Source organism: Mobula hypostoma, chromosome 4, assembly GCF_963921235.1.
Source record: "Mobula hypostoma chromosome 4, sMobHyp1.1, whole genome shotgun sequence".
NCBI classification, from domain to species: domain Eukaryota; kingdom Metazoa; phylum Chordata; class Chondrichthyes; order Myliobatiformes; family Myliobatidae; genus Mobula; species Mobula hypostoma.
Genome location: NC_086100.1, coordinates 31,600,369 through 31,621,405, shown reverse-complemented (window position 1 = coordinate 31,621,405; position 21,037 = coordinate 31,600,369). Strand labels below are relative to the sequence as shown.

The 21,037-nt window shown below is 42.8% G+C and overlaps 1 protein-coding gene across 2 annotated transcripts in view; it reads left to right on the top strand.

The window, feature by feature from the left end:
* LOC134344749 (apolipoprotein D-like) overlaps nucleotides 1–15,485 on the top strand; it is a 52,528-nt gene extending 37,043 nt beyond the window's left edge. For both annotated transcript variants that reach the window (XM_063044834.1, XM_063044833.1), the window contains exons 4-6: nucleotides 4,474–4,553; nucleotides 6,698–6,733; nucleotides 15,111–15,485. In XM_063044834.1, coding sequence (XP_062900904.1) covers nucleotides 4,474–4,553; nucleotides 6,698–6,733; nucleotides 15,111–15,358 — 364 coding nt within the window. In that variant the 3' untranslated portion in view covers nucleotides 15,359–15,485. The remainder of the gene's footprint in view (nucleotides 1–4,473; nucleotides 4,554–6,697; nucleotides 6,734–15,110) is intronic.
* The last annotated feature ends 5,552 nt before the right edge of the window (nucleotides 15,486–21,037 follow it).

The following is a 21,037-nucleotide window of genomic DNA, read 5'->3' as shown; positions in this document are numbered from 1 at the left end:
AGGGTCTGACTAGAATGTGAGCAGATTAAAGTATTGTGTAATGGTTGAATAATTAAAGTAAAAAGTAACTAAGAAATTTTGATCAAATTGTTCAATGACAAAGCAAGAATGCGATGTTTAGTACTGCCTTGAGTCCTTTTCCTTTGAGTTCTATGTCAACTCTTTGAGTCCTTTTCCTTTGATCCAAAATTAACTCCTTTTTGAGTATACCAATTATAAAGTATTAATTTAATGCATTTTTAAGATGCATTTGTTGGAGATTAATCTTTTATCTGCCTCAATCTCCTTTGCTTTAAGCATGCAAAGGGTGTTAGTCTTGTGACATTTGGAAGCTTTCCAATACATGGGAGTAGAATGCTGGGTGGTTACTGTTCGGGACCATATGAGAGGTTATTGACAATTGGATAATAGAAGGGCAAGGGATTTCATCTGGGAAGCTGAGCATGGGTATTGCCTGTCCACACAAAATCTTTAGACATTTTAGACTTCCGCCACCTCCAACGGGATCCCACCACTAAGCACATCTTTCCCTCCCCCACTCTCTCTGCATTCCGCAGGGATTGCTCCCTACACGACTCCCTTGTCCATTCATCCCCCCCCATCCCTCCCCACTGATCTCCCTCCTGGCACTTATCCGTGTAAGCGGAACAAGTGCTACACATGCCCTTACACTTCCTCCCTTACCACCATTCAGGGCCCCAAACAGTCCTTCCAGGTGAGGCATCACTTCACCTGTGAGTCGACTGGGGTGATATACTGCGTCCGGTGCTCCCGATGTGGCCTTTTATATATTGGTGAGACCCGACGCAGACTGGGAGACCGCTTTGCTGAACATCTACGCTCTGTCCGCCAGAGAGGGCAGGATCTCCCAGTGGCCACACATTTTAGTTCCACATCCCATTCCCATTCTGACATGTCTATCCACGGCCTCCTCTACTGTAAAGATGAAGCCACACTCAGGTTGGAGGAACAACACCTTATATTCCGTCTGGGTAGCCTCCAACCTGATGGCATGAACATTGACTTCTCTGACTTCCGCTAAGGCCCCACCTCCCCCTCGTACTCCATCTGTTACTCATTTTTATGCACGCATTCTTTCTCTCACTCTCCTTTTTCTCCTTCTGTCCCTCTGAATATACCTCTTGCCCATCCTCTGTGTCACCCCCCCCCGTCTTTCTTCCCAGACCTCCTGTCCCATGATCCTCTCGTATCCCCTTTTGCCTATCACCTGTCCAGCTCTTGGCTCTATCCCTCCCCCTCCTGTCTTCTCCTATCATTTTGCATCTCCCCCTCCCCCTCCAGCTTTCAAATCCCTTACTCACCCTTCCTTCAGTTAGTCCTGACGAAGGGTCTCGGCCTGAAATGTCGACTGCGCCTCTTCCTATAGATGCTGCTTGGCCTGCTGCGTTCACCAGCAACTTTGATGTATGTTGCTTGAATTTCCAGCATCTGCAGAATTCCTGTTGTTTGTTGTAGACATTCTTTTTTGTTGGTTTTGTGTGTGAAATTTGTCCTTCCAACACTATAAGGAAAATTTACAATTGCCTGTAATTTTCCTCTGACCTTTATTCTTTCAACTAACTTCACCAGTTGGGAAAACCAAATTATACCTTGAGGGTTTCACTGATTAACAGGGCAGCTGGGTCCTGGTGGTGCAATCTAACTTCATAAAGCAGGATCTCACCAGTTTCAGACCATTGTCCGTGCAGTATATTCAGAAGAGTTAAATTTAGTTGTTGATTAAAGGAAGGGAGTGGCATTTGTAGAGTTGATCTTGCTCCTGGTTTTACTTGTTTACATTCCTTATTTCTGTTGGTCATCAGAACTTCAGTGCGAAAAGTGTCTGAAATTTTTTTAATCAGTGCTCAGAATCAATTGATTTGTAAAACTGAGTACACACACTTAATGTTTTGTTGCTGGCTAGTGAGCTGGCAGTACAATAGAAAAATGCTGAAAATGACCTTTGTTTACAACCTTGCCCAAATAGGTCTGAGGGGCTACACTGGGAAGCTGGTACGATTAAAATTTCCACATTCTGGGAGTTCAAGGCACTTTTTGAATGTATCAGCTGACTCAATCAATTACACTGGACAGCAATTATTATTATTTTTTTTGAAAGTGTTGCTTTCCTCAATTTTGTTTTGGTTATGATGGACCCCTTGAACACAAACATAATTTTAGACTACTTGTATCATGTAGGAATTTAGAGAAGCAAGCAATTGACTTTTATTGAATACAATGCAGTCAGTTACATAATGCTGCTGATGCTTCGCAATAGTCTGACAAAGCTAAAAATATTTTGATTTTCATCTGTACTCAGTCTGAGGCTTCTCGCTTAAGTGTCTGGCAATAATCAGCCAGCATTGATGGATTCCAGTTGCCCTGATACCATTTCTCCATGACCACGATGTCCTGGTGAAACCTTTCACCATGCTCATCACTGACAGCATCAAGATTTGCAGGGAAGAAGTCTAAATGAGAATGCAGAAAATGAATCTTTAGTGATATGTTGCTCTTAATGCTTTTGTATGCTTGAAGCATGACAAGAAGCTGCATGTAGTTTGGTGTTCTGTAGTTGCCAAGAAAATTGTCAACAACATCCTTGAATGCCTTTTATGGGATGTTTCTCGGATCATACTTGAAGTTCTTTGAATTGCCTGTCTGTTTGCGGACCTCTAAAATAGCCTTTCTTAATCTTGGCATCGGTTATTCTGGGAAATGCCGGTCTCAAATATCAAAGTCCTTCACCTTCCTTGCTCATCGCTTTCACAAAATTTTTCAAAGCCCCAGTTTTGTATGAGCAGCAGGCAAAATATCTTTGGGTCTACAAGTGGCTTATGTGCCATACTTTTCTGCCCTGCTGCTTACCAACTGGTTACGGAGTGGTCAATCCTTTTTTTATGTAATGAGATTCTTGGCATGGTTGACGCATTTGCGAATAAAACAGTACTTGGTGTATCTGAGCTGCATTCCTAGTAACAGTGTGGCCACTTTTAGATCACCACAGATGTTACATTTGTAGTTGTGATACTGTATGTGTTTCAACAGGACTTCCAAATTTTAGTAGTTTTTTTCATGTACTGTATTGCTACTGAAGGATGGACACGTTTTGTGGTTTCACAGCTTTCACTGAAGAATCAATAAAAAGGCTCCATTGTCGTGGATCATGCTTGCAATCTAAAGCACGCCCAGGTAGGCCTGGGCAAGACGGAAAATTATTCAGCATACATTATAGGCAACATTTTATTCGACTTGAATTGTGAATTGAAATAACAAATATAGGTGATTCCAAAAGGGTAGCATGGTAGATTTTACGGTGATTTTCATAAACAGCTGCCCAAAATCCATAAGACACACTCAAACATGTCAGGAAAGCAAATTCTTTGTAGTCCGGTGTAATATTAAATAAAGAAGTATTCTACATTTTAAAAACAAAACCATGGTGATAATAACAGTTACTCATTAACAACATGGATTATTTTTATAAATGTGGTAAGAAAGTTAGCCAATGGTTTTCTTTTGAGCAGAAACAGGACTATATATCTGTGGAAATAATGCATACAAAATGGTGAAGAGGCTCAGGCCAGGCAGCATCTATAGAAAAGAGTAAACAGTCAACATTTTGGGCCGTAACCCTTCAGGACTGGAAAAAGAGATGAGAAGTCAGAGTAAGAAGCTGTGGGGGTGGGTGAGGAAGGAAGACGTTTCCTCCCTCTCCCCCCCTACCTCCCCCCCCCCCCACATTCTTACTCTGACCTCAACTTTTTTCTCCAGTCCTGATGAAAGGTTTTGGCCTGAAATATTGACTGTTTACTCTTTTTTCCATAGATGGTACCTGGCCTGCTGAGTTCCTTCAGCATTTTGTGTGTTTATTTGATTTCCAGTATCTGCAGCTTTTCTCTTGTTTGTATATCAGGGAAAGATTGGAATATAGCTTCCAAAAGTATTTCTGCTTACTTAGAAACATTATATAAATTTATAAGGACTGCCTTTCATTTTTTTAGTTATTCCTGAAATTACTTAGCAGAGTAAGCTGTTTATTCCCCTGCCCCCATCTTTCTTGAAAACAGCACTGAAGTAAATTTTGCTTCATGGTCAGTAAGTTTTGTTCTGTAGAAAATGCCCAATATGTTTTCCTTTAGTCACAGTGAAGTGAATCCTGTAAATGTTACATGGATGACTGAATAGAGAGCGAGTTCTCCAGTTGCCTGCTTTTGCTAAAAGACTCAGACTTTGGAATCAGTCAGGTTTATCATCGCTGTCTTAGGTGAAGTGAAATTTGTCATTTTGCGGCACGGTGTATAAACACAGAATTGCACATTATAGTGCAAAAGATAGGACTGATGAAGTAGTCTTCATGAACGGTTCATAAATCCGGTGGAGGAGAAGAAATTATTTCTCCTGCTCTACTTGAGACATCAAAAAACTGGTTTTGATTAAAATTAATAATTTTTCCAATGTCTTTTTTTGCAGGGAAAATGGCAGCCTCAGGTATTATAAAGGAGATGTTATTCCAACACACCTGAATGTAACAGCCAGCCTTCAATACCAATGTAAGTATCAAAAGGTAGACAAAACTTTACCTGACAATTTCGCAGTTCTCCTCTGCATTAATCTCCCTTCGGCTCTCATGAACCACTTCCACCCGAAGGATATAATGGAATTGATGGCTGTTCTGCGTAGGCTGGGGCATTGGAATGTAGTCTGAGACACCACCTGAAGATGCATAACGTTTTCCCTCTCTCACCAAGGGAGGTCTTGCTCTTGCTTTGCTTCTGTCAGGAGACAAATTATTACCTGACAGTAGATGCCATGTTCTGATCTGTCTGTTGGAAAATAACACACCCTCCCCGGTAAACTCTTCCCTATAACTGCTCAAAGTAGTGAAGAATTATTTGTGGAGAGTATTAATTTGCCCTCGGAGTATGCAGGAGCCTTAAGTGATGGAAGGAGTTCACTGCCCTTACAAAACACCCATCCACTGTGCCCTGTCTATTGAAGAGTCTGTGGTTCCTCCATTAGGGACTTGGGGACATGTGTATTCAGCAGTCTGTTATGCGAGGAAGGACTTGCCTTCATCTGCCTAAATGGATAACTTCCCAGTCTTCAATTATGCTGAGACTTTTTTTGGTTTCCACAATGATTACTAGCCCCATTATTAAGGAGTATGTAAATAAGCTTCTGCTTTTAAATAGTTTAAGTATCAAACTTTCCAGGATTGCAAATAAGTATCGGATGCATGACTTCAAAGTCGGGTTATAACTTCTAACATTTCCTATCTTACTTGTGCTAGTCTCTCACAATTTCTAAAGAAAGCCGAGAAATAGCACATAACTTCCCAAGCAATAGAAGTTATCAAGCAATTTGTGGGAGCAGGAAGCTTGTTGGTGAACATTCCTTGACCTCCATGTAAATTCAGGCCTTTTTAGCAGAAATTGTTTACTTCAGCTGCTATTAATGCTGATTTGATAGTAGATGAAATTGGTAGAGGGTTTGAGCTAGGTAAATGGGAATCTGGATAGACGGGAAAATGAGCTGGCAAGTACTGAATTACATGCAGTCAGTGACATTGATAATCACTCCCAAGGTTTTAGGCTAAGCAAGATAATTTTTTTTCGTAGATTTTTTAGAATAATGTCTATATAGTGGGGGATGAAATTTTGGCCTCCTGTTCGTCTGGAGGACATGAACAATCTAATGCTGGACAGGCAGTATATGTAAATGAATTTTTTTAAAATTAAAAAATATAAGAGAAGGAAATGTTAAATTGGAAATGGAAATATTTTGTCAGGTCAAGCTGTACTGTGAAAAGAGGAGAGTTAATATTTTAGGTCCCAGGCTCCTGTCAGTTCTACTAGGCAGTCTTGCATGATATATTGTTAATATAGCTAATTTCAAAGTAATTTAAAGTTGCATTAAAATCTCATTTCATAGGAAAGTTATTCTTACAATTAAGCCACAGTCAGGTTGGAGGAACACCACTGTGTATTCCGTCTGGGTTGCCTCCAACCTGATGGCATGAACATTGACCTCTCTAACTTCTGTTAATGCCCCTCCTCCCCTTCTTACCCCATCCCTTATTTTTTATTATTTTTTATTTTTCCCCTTTCTCTCTTTTTTTTCTCCCTGTCCCTCTCACTATATCTTCCTCTGGTGCACCCCCCTCCTTTCTTTCTCCCTAGGCCTCCCGTCCCTTGATCCTCTCCCTTCTCCAGCCTTGTATCCCTTTTGCCAATCAACTTTCCAGCTCTTGGCTCCATCCCTCCCCCTCCTGTCTTCTCCTATCATTTTTGATCTCCCCCTCCCCCTTCCACTTTCAGATCTCTTACTAGCTCTTCTTTTAGTTAGTCCTGATGAAGAGTCTTGGCCCGAAACGTCGACTGTACCTCTTCCTAGAGATGCTGCCTGGCCTGCTGCCTTCCACCAGCATTTTGTGTGTGTTGCTTGAATTTCCAGCAAATGCAGATCTCCTTGTGTTTGTATTTTTATTATTACAATTGCCCGTTATTACTTAAAATGTTTGACTTGTTTGACAACTTCCATTGGAAAGTTATGTGCCATTTCTCAGTTTTCCTGGGGACAAGGTGGCTCTCATTTACTCTGATTTTCAATCCTTTATTAAAAAAAAAGTGTATATTCTTCTAGTTTTGTTGTATTTCAGTTTGTTTAAGCTAATGTGTTTTTTTGTTTAATTTAGTGAAACGTCCATTCAAACAAGTGCCAGATATTGCAGGTATGTACTGTAAAATGTATTATTTTCAAGCATTGAGCCTCAGATGGTGGGAAGGGAAGAAGCAAGTGGGCTTTGCATCTTCTGTGGTTGCAAGATCCAGTGGTCCAAATCTTTGCAAGTGAAGTGGCAATTTACCTGCACTTCCATGCTAGTGTAATGTATTTAGCATTCATAGTGTGGTCTCCTTGGTGGCGGGGCGGGTGGGGGGGGAAGAGAGTGCAATTTGAGTAATCATTTTGTGCAACAACTGTCTTCACTCTGTCTTCGTTGCCTGATACTTTAATTCTCCTCCCACTTCCACTCTGATCTGTTTCTGGCCCCCGTACTGCTACATTGAAACCAGCTGAAAGACCAGCACCTCTTTTGTCTGGGCAAAAGCTTTTGGGACTTGACTTCAAAATTTTCAACTGTGGATAACTTTGTTTCTGTCTGCATCACAACTGACCATTTATGCCTGTTGCCATTTTGACTCATTTTTACTCTTCCTACAAGTAGTAGCTGTCCACGCCTTGAATCTTTTCATACCATACATCTCACAAGCAAAGCATTATTGATTTCTGCTTGCCATTTTGGAGTAATTTGGTCCTACTCTATTGAAGATATTTCCATTGTAATACCATGTGTCCCCTGGCTTTTCTGCTATTGGTAACTAGCTTTTTTTCTCTTTTCCACTTAAAATGAATAGTTATGGATCTGAAATGTTAGCTGTTTCTCTTTCATAGATAACTGCTATTTTCAGTTTTTTTTGTTTTATTTCAGATATCCAGTTTTGTTTCTTTTCATTCCCCAATCCCATGCTGTTATTAGTCCCATCTCCAATAATAAAGAAGTTGTTTGATTTCACAGTTGCATAGTTCTCACAGGGTGGTGGGGTGGAGTTGTGTCTGTATCAAGGAGGTGTGAGGCTCTCCTTCCCTCTGCTGGCCTGCAGGTCATCCTTAAGCAAAATATAGCATCTGCTTTGCCCCTGGTCAGGGTCATGTGAAGCCATAGGAGCAGGTGGGTGATCATATGAGCAACTAGCATATGTCACAAGCCCTGGTTAGGTGACCACTGACACCAGGCAGACAACCTCTGAAGAGAATTGATAATGGCTTGTAAAGACATTGCCCAGAAGAAGGCAATGGCAAACAACTTCTGGAGAAAATTTGCTAAGAAAGTCCACGATTGTCTATGTGATATGACACTGCACATAATCCTTGAAGAGAGTTTTGGGGTCCTTGCAGCACCTTGAAGACCGTGTTGGGGACCTGGAGCAGCAGCTGGATGACCTTCAGCTTGTACGAGTGACTGAGGAGATGATCAATCAGAGTTACAGGGAAGTAGTCACCCTGAAGCTGCAGGAGGTGAGTAGCTGGGTGACTGTAAGGAGAAATGGAAATGTGAATAGGCAGTTAGCGCAGAGCACCCCTGTGGCCATTCTCCTCAATAATAAGTATATCATTTTGGTCACTGGTGTGGGGAATGACATCCAGGGAAATGCTGCAGAGACTGGGTCACTGGCATTGAGTGTGGGGCTGTGGTGTAGAAGGGAAAGGGGAGCGGTAGTGATGGAGGACTCAATGGTCAGGGGAACAGATAGGAGTTTCTGTGGATATAAAGGGACACCCAGATGGTACATTGCCTCCCAGGTGCCAGGGTCAAGGACATCTCAGATCCCATCCACAACACTTTGGGAGAGGGAGGGAGATCCAGAAGTCTTCGTACATATTGGTACCAATGACACTGGAAGGAAAAACAGAGCTCCTGAAGAGAGAATTTGGAGAGCTGGGCGAAAAGCAGAGAAGCAGGACATTTGGGGAAGTCATTTCTGGATTGTTGCCTGTACCACCTGCCAGCAAGGGTAGAAACAGGATGATTTGGCAGATAAATGTGTGGCTAAGTAGCTGGTACAGGGGGCAGTGCTTCAAGTTCTTGGATAATTGGGATCTCTTCTGGGGGAGGTACGACCTGTACAAAAGGGACGGGTTGCACCTGAAACCGAGGGGGGGGGTGCAATATGCTCGTGGGCAGGTTTGTTACAGCTGTTGGGGAGAGTTTAGACTTATTTGGCAGGAGGGTGGGAACTGGACTGAAGGGGTTCGAGATAGAACGGATGGTAGGTCAGACTGTCAGGAAGGGCAGGCAGATGATAGGACATAATTGCAGCCAGCAGGGTGAGTGTCAGTGCATTAGGGATGCAGAATCAAAAAAGGTAGCAATTACAGTACTCAATGTTATATCTAAATGCATGGAGTATAAGAAATAAGGTGGATGATCTTATTGCACTATTACAGATTGCTAGGTATGATGTTGTAGCCATCACTGAATCACGGTTGAAGGGATGGTTGTAGCTGGCAGATGAATATCCAAGGTTACAAATTGTACTGGAGGGATGGGAAAGCAGGCAGAGGAAGTGGTGTAGCTCTGCTTGTAAAGAATGTTATCAAATTAGTAGAAAGATGTGACATGGGATCGGAAGATGTTGAATGCTTATGAATTGACTTAAGAAACCGCAAGGGTAAAAGGATGCTGATGGCACTTATATACAGGCCTCCCAACAGTGGCTAGGAGGTGGACCACAGATTATATAGAACATAGAATAGTACAGCACAGTACAGGCCCTTTGGCCCACAATGTTGTGCCGACCCTCAAACCCTGCCTCCCAAATAAGCCCCCACCTTAGATTCCTCCATATACCTGTCTAGTAGTCTCTTAAACTTCACTAGTATATCTGCCTCCACCACTGACTCAGGCAGTGCATTCCATGCACCAACCACTCTCTGAGTAAAAAACCTTCCTCTAATATCCCCCTTGAACTTCCCACCCCTTACCTTAAAGCCATGTCCTCTTGTATTGAGCAGTGGTGCCCTGGGGAAGAGGCGCTGGCTATCCACTCTATCTATTCCTCTTATCTTGTATACCTCTATCATGTCTCCTCTCATCCTCCTTCTCTCCAAAGAGTAAAGCCCTAGCTCCCTTAATCTTTGATCATAATCCATACTCTCTAGACCAGGCAGCATTCTGGTAAATCTCCTCTGTACCCTTTCCAATGCTTCCACATCCTTCCTATTGTGAGGTGACCAGAACTGGACACAGTACTCCAAGTGTGGCCTAACCAGAGTTTTATAGAGCTGCATCATTACATCGCGACTCTTAAACTCTATCCCTCGACTTATGAAAGCTAACACCCCATAAACTTTCTTAACTACCCTATCCACCTGTGAGGCAACTTTCAGGGATCTGTGGACATGTACCCCGAGATCCCTCTGCTCCTCCACACTACCAAGTATCCTGCCATTTACTTTGTACTCTACCTTGGAGTTTGTCCTTCCAAAGTGTACCACCTCACACTTCTCTGGGTTGAATTCCATCTGCCACTTCTCAGCCCACTTCTGCATCCTATCAATGTCTCTCTGCAATCTTTGACAATCCTCTACACTATCTACAACACCACCAACCTTTGTGTCGTCTGCAAACTTGCCAACCCACCCTTCTACCCCCACATCCAGGTCGTTAATAAAAATCACGAAAAGTAGAGGTCCCAGAACTGATCCTTGTGGGACACCACTAGTTTACACTAGATTACAACAGGAAATAGGAAAGGTCAATGTTATGATGGTCATGGGAGATTTTAACATGCAGGTCGATTGGGGAAAATCAGGTTGGAAGTGGATCTTAAGAGAAGTGAGTTTGCTGAATGCCCAGGAGATGTCTTTTTAGAGCAGTTTGTCATTGGGTCTGCTGGAGGATTAGCTATACTGGAATGGGTTTAATGTAACTGGAGGTGATTAGGAAGCTTAAGGTAAAGGAATCCTTAAGAGACAGTGATCACAATATGATTGAGTTCTGCTTGAAATTAGATGGGGAGAAAGTAAAGTCTGACATAGCAGTATTTCAGGGGAGTAAAGGAAGTTAGTGGTATGAGAAGAGTTGGCCAAAGTAAATTGGAAGGAGATGCCGGTAGGGATAACAGCAGAGTGCAATGGTGCAAACAACAGGAATTCTGCAGATGCTGGAAATTCAAGCAACACACATCAAAGTTGCTGGTGAACGCAGCAGGCCAGGCAGCATCTCGAGGAAGAGGTACAGTCAACGTTTCAGGCCGAGACCCTTCGTCAGGACTAACTGAAGGAAGAGTTAGTAAGAGATTTGAAAGTGGGAGGGGGAGATCCAAAATGATAGGAGAAGACAGGAGGGGGAGGGATGGAGCCAAGAGCTGGACAGGTGATAGGCAAAGGGGATATGAGAGGATCATGGGACAGGAGGTCTGGGGAGAAAGACAAGGGGTGGGCCGGGGGGAGACCCAGAGGATGGGCAAGGAGTATAGTCAGAGGGAGAAGAAGGAGAGTGAGAGAAAGAATATGTGTATAAAAATAAATAACGGATGGGGTATGGGGGGAGGTGGGGCATTAGCGGAAGTTAGAGAAGTCAATGTTCATGCCATCAGGTTGGAGGCTACTCAGACGGAATATAAGGTGTTGTTCCTCCAACCCAAGTGTGGCTTCATCTTTACAGTAGAGGAGGCCGTGGATAGCATGTCAGAATGGGAATGGGATGTGGAATTGAAATGTGTGGCCACTGGGAGATCCTGCTTTCTCTGGTGGACAGAGCATAGGTGTTCAGCAAAGCGGTCTCCCAGTCTGTGTCGGGTCTCGCCAATATATAGAAGGCCACATCGGGAGCACCGGATGCAGTATATCACCCCAGCTGACTCACAGGTAAAGTGTCGCCTCACCTGGAAGGACTGTCTGGGGCCCTGAATGGTGGTAGGGGAGGAAGTGTAAGGGCATGTGTAGCACTTGTTCTGCTTAGGCGACACTTCACCTGTGAGTCGACTGGAGTGATATACTGCGTCCGGTGCTCCCGATGTGGCATTTTATATATTGGCGAGTCCCGACGCAGACTGGGAGACCGCTTTGCTGAACATCTACGCTCTGTCCACCAGAGAAAGCAGGATCTCCCAGTGGCCACACATTTTAATTCCACATCCCATTCCCATTCTGACATGTCTATCCACGGCCTCCTCTACTGTAAAGATGAAGCCACACTTGGGTTGGAGGAACAACACCTTATATTCCGTCTGAGTAGCCTCCAACCTGATGGCATGAACATCGACTTCTCTAACTTCCGCTAATGCCCCACCTCCCCCTCGTACCCCATCCGTTATTTATTTTTATACACACATTCTTTCTCTCACTCTCCTTCTTCTCCCTCTGTCCCTCTGACTATACTCCTTCCCCATCCTCTGGGTTTCCCCCACCCCCTTGTCTTTCTCACCGGACCTCCTGTCCCATTATCCTCTCATAGCCCCTTTGCCAATCACCTGTCCAGCTCTTGGCTCCATCCCTCCCCCTCCTGTCTTCTCCTATCATTCTGGATCTCCCCCTCCCCCTGCCACTTTCAAATCTCTTACTAACTCTTCCTTCAGTTAGTCCTGACAAAGGTCTCGGCCTGAAACGTCAACTGTACCTCTTCCTAGAGATGCTGCCTGGCCTGCTGCGTTCAGCAGCAACTTTGAAGAGTGCAATGGTGTGAGTTTTTGAGAAAAAATTAGGAAGGTGCAGGATAGTTGTATTCCAACAATGAAGGAATACTCAAATAGCAAAATAGTACAACCATGCCTGACAAGGGAAGCCAAAGCTAATGTAAAAACAAAACGGGGCATATAACAAAGCAAAAATTAGTGGGAAGATGGAACATTGGGAAGCTTTTTAAAAACCTACAGAGAGCAACTAAATGAATCATTACGAGGGAAAAGATGAAATAAAGCTAGCAAACAATATCAAAGTAGGTAGTGAAAGCTTTTTATAAGAAAAAAATGAGTGGATATAGGACTGCTAGAAAATGAGGCCGGAGAAATAACAGGGGCAAGGAGATAGCAGATTAACTAAATGAGTATTTTGCATTAGTCTTCACTGTGGAAGACACTAGCAGTGTGCCAGATGTTGAAGGGTGTGAGGAAAGGCTAGTGAGTGTAGTTACTATTTGAGAAAGTGCTCAAAAAGCTGAAAGACCTGAAGGTACACAAGTCACTGGGGCCAAATGAACTGCACCTTAGGGTTCTGAAATGGGTAGCGGTAGAGATTGTGGAGGCATTAGTAATAATCTTTCAAAAATCATTGGACTCTGGCATGGTGCTGGAGGAGTGAAAATTGCAAATGTCACTCCACTCTTTAAGAAAGGAGGAAGGCAGAAGAAAGGAAATTGTAGTCGAGTTAGCCTGACCTCAGTGGTTGGAAAGATGTTAGTCAATTGTTAAGTGTGAGGTTACAGTGTACTTAGTGACACAGGACAAGATGGGAGAAAGTCAGCATGGTTTCATTAAGACAAAATCTTGCCTGATAAACCTGTTGGAATTCTTTGAGGAGATTACAAGTAGGATAGATAAAGGGGATGCTGTAGATGAAGTAAGTTTGGATTTTCAAAAGGCCTTTGACAAGGTGCCACACAGAGGTTGCTTACTATCTAGAGAGCCCGTGGTATTACAAGAAAGTTACTGGTATGGTTAGAGCATTGGCTGATTGGTAGGAGGTAGTGAGTGAGAATAACAGGATCCTTTTCTGGTTGGTTGCTGGTGACTAGTGGTGTTCTGCAGGGGTCAGTGTTGGGACTGCTTTTTATGCTGTTTCTCAATGATTTAGATGATGGAATAGATGGCTTTGTTGCCATGGTTTCAGATGATAGGAAGATTGCTGAAGAGGCTGGTAGTGCTGAGGAAATGGGTAGGCTGCAGAAGGACTTGGAAAGATTAGGAAAATGAGCAAGAAAGTGGCAAATGAAGTACAATTTTAGAAAATGCACGGTCATGCACTTTGGTAGTAGAAATGGAGAGAAAATCCAAAAATCTGAGATGCAAAGGGATTTGGGAGACCTGATGCAGAACGCCCTAAGGGTTAACTTGAAGGTTGAGTCAGAGGTGAGGAAGGCAAATGCAAATTAAGCACTCAGTTCACGAGTTCTAGAATACAAGAGCAGGGATGTGATGCTGAGGCTTTATAAGGCACTGGTGAAGCCTCGCCTTGAGTATTGTGAACAGTTTTGGGCTCATCTTCTAGGAAAAGATGTGCTTGCATTGGAGAGGGTTCAGTTGAGGTTCACAAGGATGATTCTGGGAATGAAAGGTTTATCATATGAGGAATGTTTGATGGCTCTGAGTCTGTACTTGATGGAATTCTGAAGCATGAGAGGAGATCTCATTGAAATCTTTTGAATGCTGAAAGGCCTAGACAGAAGATGTGGAAAGGATGTTTCCCATGATGGGGTAGTCCAGAACGAGGGCACAGCCTCAGGGTAGTTGGGCATCCATTTAAAAACAGATGTGGAGAAATTTCTTTAGCCAGAGAGTGGTGAATTTGTGGAATTTGTCACCACAGGCAGCTGTCGAGGCCAGCTCGTTGGGTGCATTAAGGCAGAGCTTGATAGATTTTTTGATTGAACACAGCATCAAAGGTTATGGGCAGAAGGCCAGAGAGTGGAGCTGAGGAGGGAAAAAAATTGGATCAGCCATGATGAAATGCTGGAGCGGACTTGATGGTCCAAATGGCCCAATTCTGCTCCTATGTCTTGTGGTCTTGTAATCCGCAAACTATTTCTTGCACAGCTCTAAAAATACTTTGACAGCAATGAATCTGCATGTTAAGTGTTTACCCAGATTAAGACAACCAAATTACTTGTGGACTTGGCAACCTGTTGCAAACCTCATCAATTTGTACAACTAGAAAGTATCTATCTGGTTGTGTCACAGCTTGGTATGGCAAAGGCTCAGTCCAACACTGCAAGGCATGGTTGAAAGTTGTGAACACAGACCAATCCATCACAGAAACCAGCTTCCCTTGCAATAACTCTTGCATTTCCCGCTGCCTCAACACAATCAAGGGCCTTTCCCACCTCCCCTCCCATTAGTAAACTGGTTAATTATTGTTGCATGTATGGAGTTACAATAAATGGGTCGGTTAGTTATTGTTGCATGTACTGAGGCACAATGAATGGATAGAAGAATCCAAAGCTGGAAACCACATGCCACCAGGCACAAAGAAGCTTCTATCTCGCTGTTGTAAGACTCTGAAAAGGACCACTTGCACGATAGAGATGGACTCCTGAACTTTGTCTACCTCACTGTGGCAATTGCACTTTGCCTGCCTTCACTTCCCTTTGTAACTGTAGCATCATATTCTGCATTACATGTGTGTACTTGCATATGGAATGGTCTTTCTGGATGGCATGCAAACAATCTTTCACTATCTTTGTGTGTGGTGATAATAAACCAAATTTACCGAATATTATTTCATGTTAATTGCCATTTATTCTAATTTTAATCTTGCAAATAATTCTACAAGTTAGTAAAATAGAAACTGCTGGCTTTAATCCAGATTAATGCTTTGTCCTGTATCTGCAGAGCTTTCTTTCGTCCCATACATGGTATTAGCCACCGACTATGAAAGTTATTCACTGGTATACAGCTGCTTTCAACAGATCCCCACCGGTTGGAAACATATAGAATATGCTTGGATTTTGTCAAGACAACGGCACCTAACAGAAAATGTCACAGACAATCTGCATGAGATCTTGAAATTATATGACATTAAGACTGAAGAAATGGTTAAAACCAATCAAGAAGATTGCCCTAAACATGTAAACCAATAATCAGATTACGTTCAAACTCATCTGAAAAAAAGTAATCTTTAGTTTGCATTATATTTTAATTGCTTTAGTGTAATGTGGATTATATAATTTGTGACACTGGGCATAAACTGACTGTAACTTTACTAAAAGTAGGCAATAATAAATATCTCCAAAACATGGACAGTTGTGAACATTTGTCTTTTTGCAGGTCTGTAGTGATTGTTAAAATGCTGATCAGTATCATTGCATTTGCTGATCTGCAAGGTGTATACAGATATGGTTTTCCCACATTTCAAAGGAACTTCTGCTTTGAAAACAACTTGACCAATGAAGATGATGAACTTGGTGATGATATACCGTATGTGAAAATAATGTACCTGAGGATTTCAGGCTACACAAGGAATTTTTTCGTTTGGAGCATTAGCCCCAATCAGTTTCATTATTATAGGAACTGCAAACAAGAGAAAATCTGAAGATGCTGGAAATCCAAGCAACACACACAAAAACGCTGGAGGAACTCAGCAGGCTAGGCAGTGTCCATGGAAAAGAGTAAGCAGTCAACGTTTCAGGCCAAGACCCTTCATCAGTTCCTGGCCCGACATGTCAACTGTTTACTCTTTTCCATAAATGTTGCCTGGCCTGATGAGTTCCTCCAGTGTTGTTTTTGTTTTTGGGGGGGGCGGTGGGGGGAGAGATTGTTTTCAACTTGATGGTCAGTTGTGAAGTAGTCACTGTAGATCATTTGCTGACTCATTCTTCCAGAATTTAAATAAAACAACTTCTCCAGAAGGTAGCAAGCCTTGACAACAATCTTGCCCTTGGATAGTAGTAGTTAGTTGCTGCCTGTTATGCTGCTGGTATTTAGGGGCACTAATGAAGGTCCTCCATCTGTCTCCCCTTGGTCATCCTCTCCACTGCACCCCAGGTGTGGTTTGGCTTACCTGTCAGTCATGCAAATCCTGGGCGGAGACTCAAGAATACTGTCACACACAGATGTAGGATTTTTCATTGGTCAAACTAAGTTGTTATGAAATCAGCAATCAGGGTTGTTAGCCCTGAACTGAACTCTGGAAGCTGGAGGACTGGTGGATCACTTTTAGTTTGTTCTATACCCTCTGAACTGTTTGGCATGGTTGACTCTTCCAAGCATCAAAGCACAAGGCCCTGACTTCAGCCAACATAGCTCCCCCAGTCACTGAGGCATACAAGCCTCCAAACCCTACTACAAGACTTTGGTCCTATTGGATAGCAAGTGGAAAATGTAGAAAGTGTAAAACCTTGCTTTTCAATTATTTTGTGCAGCTACTGAAGTGTAGAGCTCATTAATTCACGGCTGAGCTGTCTTCCATGTGGATATTGTGCTGTGACCATGCAGAAACTTGCGGCACTGAGTAATAGATTTGGTAATAAACATATGAAAGCAAAGTTATCAAGATGCTTATTGGTTTCAATCTGTTATATGATAATGAATGGTTTCGGTCCACTGAGGTTACCTGTGAAATGCCACATCAGTTTTCTAGGTAGCAATAAGTCTTGGACTATAAGACATAGGAGCAGAATTAGGCCATTTGGCCCATCGAGTCTGCTCTGCCATTCAGTCATGGCTGATCCTTTTTATGCCTCCTCAGCCCCACTCACCAGCCTTCTCCCCATAACCTTTTGATGCTGTGTAAATCAAGAACTGATCAAGCTCTGCCTTAAATACACCCAATGACGTGGTCTCCACAGCTGCCTGTGGCAATAAATTCCACAAATTCACCACCCTCTGGCTAAAGAAATTTTTCTGCATCTGTTTTAAATGGACGCCCCTCTATTTGAGGCGGTGGCCTCTTATCCTGGACTCCTCCACCATGGGAAACATCCTTTTCAAATCTCATCCCTGTCTAGGCTTTTCAACATTTGAGAGGTTTCAATGAGATACTGCCTCATCCTTCTAAATTCTAGCGAGTAGCAGCCCAGAGCCATCAAATGTTCCTCGCATGATAACCCCTTCATGCCAGAATCATCCTTGTGAACCTCCTCTGGTCCCTCTCCAATGCCAGCACATCTTTTCTAAGATGAGGGATCCAAAACTGTTCACAATACTGAAGGTGAGGCCTCAGCAATACATCCTTGCTCTTGTATTCTAGACCTTCTGAAATGAATGCTAACGTGGCATTTGCCTTCCTCACCACCGACTCAACCTGTAAGTTCACCTTTCAGGTGTTCTGCACAAGTCCCTTTGCATCTCAGATTTTTGGATTTTCTCCCCGGTTAGAAAATAGCCTGCACATTTATTCCTACTACCAAAGCACATGATCATGCATTTTCCAACATTATATTTCATTGGCCACTCTCTTGCCCATTCTCCTAATCTGTCTGTCTTCGGCAGCCTACCTGTTTCCTCAACACTACCTGCCTCTCTGTAACATTTGAAAACATGGCAACAAATCCATCTATCCCATTATCAAAATCATTGATATACAGCATAAAAAGAAGTGGTCCCAATATCGACTCCTGCAGAATAACACTAGTCATTGGCAGCCAACCAGAAAAGGATCCTTTTATTCCCACTCACTGTCTCCTACCATGCCAGTAACTTTCCAGTAATGCCAGTCTTCTTTCCAAGAAAACATACATTTTTCATGCTTTTTGATAGTACGCATAATCTGAAAGGCTTTGTTTTATTCTCTATCTTGCACGAGAGCCAGCACATTGCAACTTTATATAATCTGTATAGTAGTCACACAAATCTTTAGCGATATAGCATTGTGTTGCCACTTCGTTCTGTGTTGATTTTCTTTAGCATAGAGATGGGAGTTTGTCTTTAGGAACTACTCAGTGACCACTTCAATCAATGCTATCATGGACAGATACATCACACTGGTAAATTAGTGAAGATGAAGTCAAATACACTCAGTTGCCACTTTATTGGGTACCCCCTAAAGTGGGCACTGAATGTACAATTGTGGCCTTCTGCTGCTGTAGCCTATCCACTTCAAGGTTTGATGTGCTGTGCATCCAGTGATGCTCTTCTACACACCGTTGTTACAATGTTTGATTATTTGAGTTACTCTTGCCTTCCTGTCAGTCTGAACCAGTCTGTCTATTTTCCTCTGAGCTCTCTCATTAGCAAGGCATTTTCACCCACAGAACTGTAGCACAATGGATTTTTTTTTTGTTTTTCATACCATTCTCTGTAAACCCTAGAGACTGTTGTGTGTGAAAATCCCAGGAGATCAGCAGTTTCTGAGGTACTCAAACCACCATGTCTGGCACCTAATAATCATTTCACGGTCAAATTCACTTGGGTCACATTTCTTCCCCATTCTGATGTTTGCAAGCAATGAACCTCAAAGTAAAACTTATTATCAGTATACACACAGGTCACTACATACACCTGAGATTCTTTTTCCTGTGGGCATGCTTAGCAAATCTATAGAACAGTAACTGTAAACAGGATCAATGAACAACAAACTGTGCAAATGCAAGTAGAAATAAATAACGATAAATAATGAGCATGAATTAACAAGATAGAGTCCTTAAAGTGAGGCCATCACTTGTGGGAACTTCAGAAATAGAATGAGTGTAGTTATCCCCTTTTGTTCAAGAGCATGATGGTTGAAGGGCATTAACTGTTCTTGAACCTGGTGGTGCGAGTCCTGAGGCTCTTGTACCTTCTACCGGTTGGCAGCAGGGAGAAAAGAGCATGGCTGTGTGGTGGATATCTTTGATGATGGATGCTGCTTTTCTATGGCGATATTTCATATAAGTGTTCTCAATGGTTGGGAGGGCCTTACCCATGATGTACTGGGTCAAATCTACCACCTTTTGTACGATTTTCTGCTCTCAGGCCGCAATGCAGCTTGTCACTCTCCACTGCACATCCAAGTTTGTCAAGATCTTTGATGACATGCCGAATCTCCACAGACTCCTGAGAAAATAGAGGTGGTGTCGTGTTTTCTTTGCAATTACATTTATATGATGTGTCCAAAACAGGTCCTCTGAGATAGTAACACCCAGGAGTTTAAAGTTACTGACCCTCTCCACCTCTGATCCTCTGATGAGTGCTGGCTCATGGAAATCTACAATCAGTTCTTTGGACTTGTTGATATTGTGTGGGAGGTTGTTGTTATTACACCACTCAGCCAAATTTTCAATCTCCCTCCTGTTTGCCACTTCGTCACCAGCTTTGATACAGCCCACAACAGTGGTGTCATCAGCAAACTTATATATGGTGTTGGAGCTGTACTTGGCCACACAGTCATAGGTATAAAGCTATGCTTGTGTTTTTGTTGGCTATATAGAACGGTCTATATTCCAAGCCATCACTAGTAATGCTTCCCAAGTCTTCTTCTGCTGGACTGATAACTGGATTGTTGTTGCTTCATGCATCCACGCTCAGCTTGTCAATTTCAACAACTTTGCCTCCAACTTCCACCCCGCCCTTAATTCACTTAGTCCATTTCTGACACCTCTCTCCCCTTTCTCGATCTCTTTGTCTCCATCTCTGGAGACAAACTCTCAACCAACATCCCACTCTCAAATCTCTTACTAGCTCTTCTTTCAGTTAGTCCTGACGAAGGGTCTCGGCCCGAAACGTCGACTGTACCTCTTCCTAGAGATGCTGCCTGGCCTGCTGCGTTCACCAGCAACTTTTATGTGTGTTACTTGAATTTCAGGCATCTGCAGATTTCCTCGTGTTTGGATCTTTTATAAATCTTTCGATTTCCATGGCTATTTTTGACTATACCTCTTCCCACCCAGTCTCTTGTAAAAATGCTGTTCTCTTTTCTCAGTTCCTTTGTCTCTGCCACATCTGTTCCAAGGATGAAGCTTTCCTTTCCAGGACATTAGTTAGAGGAATAAAGATGAGATTCTGTGAATATGATAAGAGATACCCAGATGGCACGTTGGCTCCCAGGTGCCAGGGTCATGTCGACGGCATTCTAAAGGGTGGCGGGGGGTGAGCAGCCAGGAGTCTTGGTAGATATTGGCACCGGTGACATAGGTAGACAAGGTGAGGCGGTCCTGAAGAGAGATTTGGGTAGAGGGAGTGCGGTGGTTCGGTTGATAAAAAATGAAATCAAATCATTAGAAAGAGTGACACAGGAGCAGAAAATGTAAAATCGTTATGGCTAGAGCAAAGCAACTGTAAGGTTGAAAAGACCCTGAGGGGAGTTATATACAGACCCTCAAACTGCAGCCAGGATATGGTTTACAAATTGAATTGAATCGACTTTATTACTTACATCTTTTATATACATGAGGAGTAAAAATCTTTACATTACATCTCCATCTAAATGTGCAATGTGTAACTTACAATAATTTGTAGTAAATAGTATGAACAACAGGACAGTCAATATAACATAGAAATACAATTGTATCAGCATGAATTAATCAGTCTGATGATCCAGTGGAAGAAGCTGTCCCAGAGTCTGTTGGTCCTGGCTTTAACACTGCAGTACTGTTTCCTGGATAGTAGCAACTGGAACAGTTTGTGGTTGAGTTTATTTGGGTCCCCAACGATCGTTCAGGCCCTTTTTATATGCCTGTCTTTGTAAATGTCCTGAATAGTGGGAAGTTCACATCTACAGATGTGCTGGGCTGTCCGCACCAGTCTCTGCAGAATCCTGTGATTGAGGGAAGTACAGTTCCCATACCAGGCAGTGATGGGAGATGAAAGATGCATGTCAAAAGGCAATGTTACAATTGACATGG